This window comes from Glossina fuscipes, unplaced genomic scaffold (assembly GCF_014805625.2).
Source record: "Glossina fuscipes isolate IAEA_lab_2018 unplaced genomic scaffold, Yale_Gfus_2 28, whole genome shotgun sequence".
NCBI classification, from domain to species: domain Eukaryota; kingdom Metazoa; phylum Arthropoda; class Insecta; order Diptera; family Glossinidae; genus Glossina; species Glossina fuscipes.
The window spans coordinates 1,284,815-1,295,058 of NW_023998423.1; the positions used below are offsets into that span (position 1 = coordinate 1,284,815).

Sequence of the window (10,244 nt, forward strand, 5' to 3'; positions counted from 1 at the left end):
GAAATTTAAAAAAAAATTATTTATTATTAATGACTTGACAAGTGGGCGCATTTTATTTATTTATTTTTTTTTTATTTGAAAAAGTGTATGCGTGTGTATGTGTTCCTTGTGCTAACAGGTGACAAAATTTAGAGCGCTTTACCGATCGAAAGAAATGTGTGTAATATTCTCTTTGCTTGGTATGTTTCCATTCCTGATATTGAAATTTGTTGTTATTATTGCTGATATTGTTGCAGTTGTGGTTACAATATCGTGTTACATACAAACAAATTTTATTTCAATTTTAATTTTTTTTTTTTTATAAATTTCTTATCCATACAAAAATATAAATTGTATGTATGTAGGTATATGTACGTCCAGAGACAATCAAGAGACGGACGGACGTTCAGTCATATGAATTTAATATATGCGTGCATTGCCTTATTGTTGTTACATGTTGTTGTTGTAAAAACGTATTTTTTAATTAAGATAACAAGCGTTATGTTGTCACACACACACATACATACATACATACATACATACATACTAACATACACAGAGAGACCCATATATACACGTACACCTTTAGACAGGCGATCATATAACTGAAAAACTGAAAGATGAGTTTATTGCAAGCACTTTTTATGAACATGAAATCGAAGAAAATTGTCGTCATGTATTGATAACCTCAACACCGAGTCTACAGGTGTTTTTACTTCTTCTTACCGGTGCTGCTTTTTAACATATTAATAGCAAATTTTCTCGTTATTATTGTAACACATCAAGAAATATAACTAATGGCCTTTGCATTAAAATTTATCGGTTTTCATTTTTTCATTACTTTTTTTGTTTTTTTTTTTGCTTTTCTTTACTCGTAATTGCTATTATTTGCTTATGAAGAAAAAGAGTACGACGCTAATCTAAGAAATTGTTAAAACACGTTACAAATGATTTGCATGTTTGTTTAATGCTGATATTTATGTTCATTTGCATACTTATTGGTACAAGACTCATCGGGGTAACATTAATTTTTTTCCAATTTTTTTTTTTTCTTCTTGCATTTTGTTTTGCCCTTTTTTCATTTTAACTAACCACACATTAAATCGATTAATTATGCTCCTCTCACCACATTTCAATGAAATGTCATTTAAATGTTAATCTCTTCTTAAACATTATAAAATATTTCATTTCAAACTTTTAGCAGACTTTGCACGGCATATTATAATGAGCTAGTTTGTTGCTTAAGTCTTTCGATTTTTTTCTTTGAATTTTTTTTCTTTCCAACCATATTTAATGCACAAATATCGATTTCCGTTAATTATTTGCTTTATTTCAATATTATATCTATTAATAACGTTTGATATGCGATTATATATATATATATATATATAACATTTAATTGGAAACGTTTCTATGCCTTTGAGTGCGTGCATTTCAAATAACGTGACTTAAACTTAAAAATGCGGTTGAAACTGTAGTTTTCTTTTTTGTTTTCCGCTGTTTTCTCTTTATTTTTCAACTTTTTGGTCAAGTAATTTTCCAGATCATTTTGTACAAAATAGAAAAAAAAATTTAAATTATAAAAATATTTTCACATTTTGCTTTTTGTTAAGTCCATCACAAATTTAAACTACTTTTAAAGCTGATTCTTTTTCAAACGTACGACAAATCGTTAGAATTTCCTGTAAATTATTAACATATTAGTGGATTGATTAGAGCTATTCTTTCTTCGGAGTTTCGTAGATTTGCTCTAAAGTTCTGATTCCTCACATATCGCTCTCTTCATTTTTCGAATAAAACAAAATCCTAGTTTCCAAAAATCCTACGCTCGAAATAGTCTATTAAGGCGAATCAAGCTTTTCCGCAACCTCCGATGCTGTCGAAAAAGAATTTTTTTTTTTAAAGTAGAACCAACGTTCAGAGTGCGGCTTGCCAGAAAGGTCGACACCACGTATTCGGAAATTTTTTGAACCACCTTCAGTAAGTTCCATCAGCAACTGCACCTCCACCAAACATTTTCAATAAATTTCTACACATTTCTGTGTGGAATTCGTACATAATGCAATAGCATAAAATGAACTTTATCAGGAGCCATTAGTACGAACATGAATCACCCTTGCTTTAATTCGTTTGCTATTTGTACATGTTATGTATACATTCAGCGATAAAACGAGCGACCCAACTGAGTACGAGCGTGCGAAGAAGAAATTTATTTGAAATTGTAAATCTCCTACACTCGTGCGTACTTACAGAACCATTTATATGATTAATAACTGCCTCAAAGAGAATACGTGATAAGTAGGTCTGCATGCAGACAAGGTCTGCTCAATAAAACGTGCATTTGTTTATTTTCGAAAAACATTTGTTTATTCATTAATACCTGTTTTATACCCGCCAAAGCAATCTTTTGTTGATATAATCCACTTGTGCCAGCACGTTTTCTAATCCTCGAAGCGTTTCTGATACAAGCTCTGTAGCGTGGACTTCCGTTTTTCTAGCTCTCGTTACCTGTTAAATCGTATGAAAACTGCGTCTTTTCATGGGTATTTTCAGCTTTCAGAACAGGAAAAATCGCAGAGGAACAATTCCAAAAAAAAAAAAAAAACTGCATGAAAAAGGCAAAAAAACGCACGGGTCATAAAAATATCAGGAAGTCAAAGCTATCAAAATGACAATACACGGCAGACACATACGAGCAGAAAATGTGGAAAAAGAAAATGAAAAGAAAGAGGTAAAATCGTTAGCTCGGGAGATCCAGTCTGTCAACAGAAGGTATAAACATATACCCACACGTAAAAGCCATAGAAATAAAACATTTGTTAAACATACCGCAGTAAAGAATTGTGTTTAGACAGTCAGAGTTGAGTTAATGCAAATACAAAGTTAATAGTAAGTCTTGCGGATTCGTAATGAAGTAACGAAATGCGTTAAACAATTAAATTGTAGAAAATAAAAGTATACGCTTCTGAGCACTATTTTAATTTTACTGAAAAAATTTATTTTCGTTTTCTTTTGATCGACTGTTCGGTTGATTTGAAGTCAAAATCCAGTTAATTGATACTTGAGGAGAAGATTCTATGGCAAAAGCCTGAAACACCTTATGCGCACTGTCAATAGGGCAATGGAAATAGAAACGCTATAGCCGGGCAAGGCGCCTCTTGAATGCCCTACATCATGTCGCATACTGCAGCTCTTCATTCACCCCTGTCCAAACCAGGTTAAGGGTATACAACTTTAAACATGCATTAATATACCGGTTTTTGTATGTCAAAGTACAAGTCTTAGAATACCTAAGGAATCTTTTCTTCATATTCCTCACGAATAACAGATAGTCGTGAACGCTTTCACAAAAAAATCCCCTTTTTGTTTGCCCTTGACTTACTATACCGCTATGTGGTGCAGTTTTGCATTTAGAACAATAACAAAATGAACAAAAAAGATAACTCAAAATCTAGTAAGTACCGCATAAGAGCATAAGAGCATTACAGGATGGTTATGCCAAAGGCGAGCAGTGCGCTGAGCAAGTGAAGCTAAACAAAGAAGGATTCACATTCTACTCGACCATTTTTTCGGCCACTTCGTTATATGAATAAGCCAATATATATATATATATATATAAAGAGGCTAGGTCCCATTGCAATGTTTTTACTTTTCTTTGCTTTTCTTTAGAATTCGTCAGAGCGAGTATAAAGTTGATTGATTGGGAAAGAGTGTGCATAGGAGAATCTCTTTTTTCATATCTATCATGATATCTTCTCTTCTAACAACGAAGAACAAAAAAAAGCGTTCCAACTAAGATTTGGTAGGTCTGATGAGCAAGTTTTCGCTTCTGGAAGTGCTTATAAAAGGAATTTTTAGATTAAAGAAGTACCTTCAGGAATGTGCAAGTAAACTGCTTTCACATCTTAAGCACTGTAACAAGTTAAAGCTGGCAGATCGTTTTCAAGTATTTGCCAAACAGCACGACTGCTTTTCAATACATTTTCGAATACTTTCTGTACAAAGCTGTGATAAAATGAATATTTTTTATTTATCGCGTCTTTAATCCATAACTGAAAGCAAACCTTCGAGGTAGTTAAACTATTTGTACATTGTAATTTTCCCCTCATAGGAAAGGATATACATTGTGATGGAAGGATAAAGGATAACAGTGTGGCACATTTTTAATAAATTACTAATGCCCTCAAAGCAATATTTTTACATATAACGTCAATATCTTTTATTTGAAATCTTTTAATGTAAACTTACAAAACTTTAAACTACAACTGAATTTTATCATACAACAGCCTCAGAGAGTAAGCTTTAGGAGGGACGAATAGTACTTTGCCACGCAAAACAAGCTAAGGAGAAGACTTATTATGACTCAGCACAAATTTGTGATGAGTTAAAACTCGCCAGATTTTTAACTTTTTGTGTAAATGCAATAAAAGTATGTAACGCCCTCGGCTATGAAATGACCAGCATGTAATTAATAGTTGACTTATTGTTTGCTACCTGTCATAATCATAACAAGAAGACGGGGCAGTTTCAACGTCGCCGGCTGGTTGTTTCAACACCATTTCAAGCAATGGCAAAAAACGTATCGCAATTATGTACACGTTTTTTAAGAATCTCTGCGGTTGAATTCGATGAACAATTAAAATTCTAAGTGACAATGAAACGAAAACGAAGTTTAAAAAATATTTCTGTGCTTCTCTCTTTTCTCCCAAAAATAACCAAAATATTGAGTTTGCCAACTGTTTTTAAAAGATTGTATATATAATTGATTATTTGCACTCTTTTGTCATCGTAATAAGCAGAAGTATTTGGCTCATATTTCCTGAAACTTTTATCTCTCGTATCGATTAAACAATAAGCTGAGTGATCAAACGTTTGTCTTTCACACCCGCACTCCTGCACTCGATAATATATGCAATAAAACAGCCCAGATTACATATATATATATATAAATATCTAAAAGGTTACATCTAAACATAATTCAGATTATGTTGTCTATCTTGAAATATAGCGCATGTCACTCTGTATAGGTTTCCGTTATGTTCGATAAGCAGTAATGTAGTTAGTGCGTATATTGCGATAAGAAGTATCGCTTGCAGACAATGCCGTTGCATGTAGCTCGCTGTAGCTATGCAAAAAATATGCTCGCACTTACAAGCCATGGAACGCCTTTCAAAAAGTCGTTCTTACAGCTCAACATAAGCACCATTGCTTCCCACTGTACTTTAGCCCAGAAATTTTTTAATATGTAAATACTGAGCGTTTGAGCCGATTTGGCTTCGCTCGTCTGACCATCGATGAGATGTTAGAATGCTCACAAAACTTGAAAGAATGTATTCTAGTGGACCAACAACACGATGAGACAGATGTCCACACTCATGCCGACCATTATCCAGAGCTATATTTTTTGATTGCGACTTTAACACTTTAACCTAAGACCTAAGTTAAAACAGGATGCGATTTTCTTAAAAACAGATAGATAAAAATGCAAAAATGGTATTGATTTAAAACTTCCGTACGGAAATTTTCAACAGCTTTGTTTGAAAATCGAATTGATGAACTATCATATACGCATTTATCTTGAAGCAGTTAATAACAAGAAGAACAAAAATTTTCAAAAATTTTCCGATTTCTGTTGATTGGGTTTAGTGGAAGGCTAGACATACCACGTCTCAAATGAAATATATAATCGACTCCGAGTCGATTGCTTATTTTAGAGTTTGCTTTTGTATTTTTTTTTAATTTTTTTTTTTTTTGCTTTTTAAGTTGTGGCGGATGTTGTTAGTTATGCGAGTCATAAAAATCACTCAATCAAAGCTTTAAACATTAAAAAATTTTTAAAATCCATAATTGCAGAAAAATAAAAACAACGAAATGAAATGAATTTGTTATAAGAAACTTTAATTTATTTAGTTTTTATATTAAACGATTTCCTTTTCTGTTTTGTTTATTTTTTTCTGTAAACCCATTAAATTTATTTTCCGTTTTCTTTTTATTTTTTTCTTTTTTGTATTTTTCTTAATTTTTCAGGGTCTGCCTCTTCATATACAAATTGATACCTTTGAGGATCCCCGTGACACACAAGTCTTCCATCGAGGCTATTGCCAAATTAAGGTTTTCTGCGATAAGGTAAGTAAACTCCAACAATAACAACAAGAACAATAAATTGGCAACATATTGTTGTTGCCTTTTACTTTATTGCATAAAACAGCTCGAAGGAAAAAAAAATGCTGTTAAACTCAATCTTGTACGCTTGTCATGGGAATATGTCAGGTGACAGTTTGTAAAAGTAGGCGTCAATCAATGACACAGTGCAACAGAGCCGTTGTTAAGTCAAAGAAAATACATTAAAAAAAAATACATATATTTTTTTTTATTTTTGTGTTTCATAACATTTTTTCAACCAAAATTACAAAACATTCACACTTTATTAAGTCTTTTTTTTTTAAGTTTCTTCTTTATGTTGTTCTGCTTTTAAGCAAAAGTGTTTATGTCAAATTGTTTTTATGTTTTTAGTTCATATTTTAAGGTTGTCAGTTTAATGCTTAACTTTAATTTTATTTACGTTTCTTCGCAACATTAATGTTTGTTGAGAAACCAAAATCCCATCGTTTGTACGTTGCATTCACATTCGTTATATATATATATATATATATTATTTTTTTTTTTAAATTGCTTGCATTTATGTTTTAAGTAAAAGTTTACGAAAGTTACAAATTTGAAGAAAAGATTTTAAAGGATCATCGATACAAACTTTACAAGTAACCTTAGCCCTTAGACTGAATAAATAACTTATTTATAAAAACCCTTTTCCATAAAAAGTTTTACTTACCGTTTGTTTGATGTTTTTTTTTTTTTTTTTGATTTCGAATTTTTTTGGTATTTTAAACCTTTTTACTTAGATATGCTTACCTTCCCGCAGTTATTAGCGTGACTTTGTCTGTGTGTGCAAGTGTAACTGAGTACGTACCACTAAGAGCGTGTGTATCATACCTTGAAGTATTAATGCTTCATTGGTTAATGTTACCTCAACTCTTTGTGGCGTTGTGGTGGCAGCGCAAATTCATTACAACAACCATAAGCTAAAAGCACATCGTTCAACTGCCTGACTGACTAACTAACTGACTTGACTATCGACTGTATCAATGCTTGGCCGGTTGACTGGCTAGCAGACTTCTTAACGAACGCACTTTATTGAAAATCATATAAAAGAAAACAAAAAAAAAAAAACAGAAAAAATCATGCTGCGTTACAAGACATTCATACATATGTAATCGATACATGAAATTATCAGCATCAACTACAACATCAACAACTTTTTTTTTTTTTGTTGGACATTATAAATGTGAAAAATAACCAAGAATAGTACACCTTAAGGCGTACCTTGGATGCCCATCATCTAAAGTAAATACATTAAAACCGCTTAGTTGTGTTTTCCTTTTTTTTAACGGCGAGCATTGATGTGGGTCAGTTGTAGCCTCCCTTAGTCAATCATGATATTTGAAAAATTTTTTTGTTATTTAATCATTGCGGGCAGGTTTTGATAAATGTCATCGAAGAATATTCCATCGCAACCGTCAACTTTTTAACTATATTTTATATAGATAGATAAATGAAGAGGGAAGGAGCTAAACGTGAATGGATCGATGAATAGCCGAAAAGACAGGTGGAAAACTAATGCATAGATAGATAGACTAAAAGGAAGGTGGATAAGAAAGAGAGTAGAGAGCAATGGATGGCAGGACGATGAGGCAGGACAAGCCGTACAAACAGATGAACCAATGATATTAACAAATAAATAGGAAGAAAAAATAGAAAAAGGACGGACAGACAAAAGGATAAGCAGGAAAAAAACAGCGGAACCGGGTGAAAAGTAGAACAATCTAAAAACATAGCAAGAAGTAGGCCGAAAAAAGAGGAGGATGGAGTAAGCGGCGAAGGAAAAGACAAAAGAACACAAAGAACATAGATAGAATGCCAGGAACATAGATCGAACATAGACGAGAAAGCAAACAAAAGAACAGAGAGAAGCACAGATCGAAAAACGGATGGAAGAACAGATCGGAAGACAGCCTGCAGAACAAACCTTATAATGCGTACAGAAGAACAAACAGAACGACGATAAGAAGAAGAGATAGAAGAGCAGACAATGGGATAGGTGGAAGACAATACGAAAGAAAAGACGTGTGAACAATGAAAATATTAATAGGTTGACTAAGAGATAAAAAATATAGAAAGATGGATGGATGAACGGGTCGTCGGATGGTTAAACGGTGGATGACTAGGAGAGGTAGGATTAAAAATACACGTAAACACAAAAGGGAGACTACACCTAGACCAGAAATAGCTGGACACAAAAAAATGCGAAAGATTGTACAACAGAGTGGGTCGATTAGCGGATACTTTGGCGTGTAGATGAACGCAGAGATACGCAAAAAAGAATAGAGGGACGAATAGCAAAATAACCAGACCGCCAGACGTGAGAATTAATGGATGCAGGTATATATCCCGGCAAAAACAAGCGAACGGAAAGATATGAAGAAGATCAGAGGATCATGTAACAAATGCGTGAAACGACGCGCAGAATGGCAGTGTAGAAGATAAATAGAAAAAGACGGACGAACTCGGCGCGAAAAGAACACGCCGAAAGATTGAGAGATGAACAGATGAACGTATAGCCATGGATGCACGCAGGGAAAGATAGACGGAAGAGTAAACAAATCGATAAAAAAATAAAAAAGGAATATTAAAAAGAGACTGACATTTGGGAGGAAATATGGATAGAAGGAAGGGCCAACCCAACTATGGAAAGAAAGGTTAAGAGAAAAATAAATAAACGGTTGGGCAGACAGATGGACGTTTACTGGACATAGATGGATGATGAGAGGAAGAAAAAGAGGGGCATACGGATTCAATATTAGAAGGACGCGCGAAAGTGAGGCACAGATAAGAAAAAAACATAAAAGTGAATCGCCGAAGCATATTGCTCAAATCGAAACTGTATACATGTTACAAGATCTCGCAAGATATCCCATGACTTTCTGCATTTTATTGCAAACGCAATGAAAAAATTAATATATTAATCTGATGAACGAAGTAAGCAAACCTTTCCCTTCGTTTTGTTTTCGCGTGTATGTGGATACGCGTGTGTGTTGAATGTGTTACGCAAGCAACACAAAGTAATACAAGATATTCCGTGTTGTTATTGTTGTTATTTTCGTTTGTTATGATTATACTCTTGCTGTGCTTGATTTAAGTTTTATACCTAAACTGCTGAGAGAGTTCAAGTAACCTACAAAGATCACGTTTTGCTGAAGCTTTCATAATGTAAATGAAAACAACGAAAAGTCTTTTCTTTTTTTTTTTTTTTTTTTTTTTTTTTTTTTTTTTAATATGAAAGAAAAAAAGTGTTAAAAACCTTCATTAAAAGGAAATATAAGGATTCTTGTATTTTGGCTGAACAACCTTCCTTTTAATATAGAAAATATGTATGGTTAGTTGGTTGTTTGGTCCGCCGTTGCACTTGTTAATTTCATACCTTAACTTAAAGCCTTAGGGATTTTTGGTTGAAAATCTACAAAAAAGAAGTAATAAAAAGCAAAAAAGAAAAATGTTTAAAAATATGTTTGACCACATGTAAGGCTATGTAACCTATGGTTTAGTTATTTCTGTTGTTCATTGGGGAGTTTTTACCTTTTTGTTGTGGTTGGTAGGCATTTTTATTACTTTCTGCGTTTTTAAAACTGCTTAAATTAACGGTTCATAAAATTGTACAAAAAAAAATTCATTGTATTTGTATTTTTTTTTTATTTATTTATTTATTTTTTTATTTTATTTTGTCCACATATAAAACATCTTTAATTATGCATACATGTGTATGTTTGTATTTGTATATAATTTATAAAACTGCTCAATAATCATACACTGATGGCTGCTGTGCTGATGTTATCAATTAAATTTGTTTTCATATAATAGTGTTTATTGTAAGGTGCTCTCTTAGTTTTTTTTTTTTTTTTTTTTTTTTTTTTTTTTTTTTTTTTTTTTTTTTGTAGTTGCTGTTGTAATTTTTATAAAATTCCATTGAATTTAAATTAGCTCAGATAGCCTTCGACACACAAACACGCACACACAGACAAGCATATATACATACTTATTTACAAAGTGCCTAAAGATATTACATACGTACCGATGCTCATATCGTTAATAAAAAATGAAATAAAGAAACAACAACAAAATCAACAACGGCAACAACATATAAAAGTATGTCG

At 32.6% G+C, this 10,244-nt stretch overlaps 1 protein-coding gene across 6 annotated transcripts in view; it reads left to right on the plus strand.

The window, feature by feature from the left end:
• LOC119636794 (protein grainyhead) overlaps positions 1–10,244 on the plus strand; it is a 222,255-nt gene that overhangs the window by 193,727 nt on the left and 18,284 nt on the right. For all 6 annotated transcript variants that reach the window (XM_038032401.1, XM_038032404.1, XM_038032402.1 and 3 more), the window contains one exon: positions 6,007–6,105. In XM_038032401.1, the coding sequence (XP_037888329.1) occupies positions 6,007–6,105 (99 nt within the window). The remainder of the gene's footprint in view (positions 1–6,006; positions 6,106–10,244) is intronic.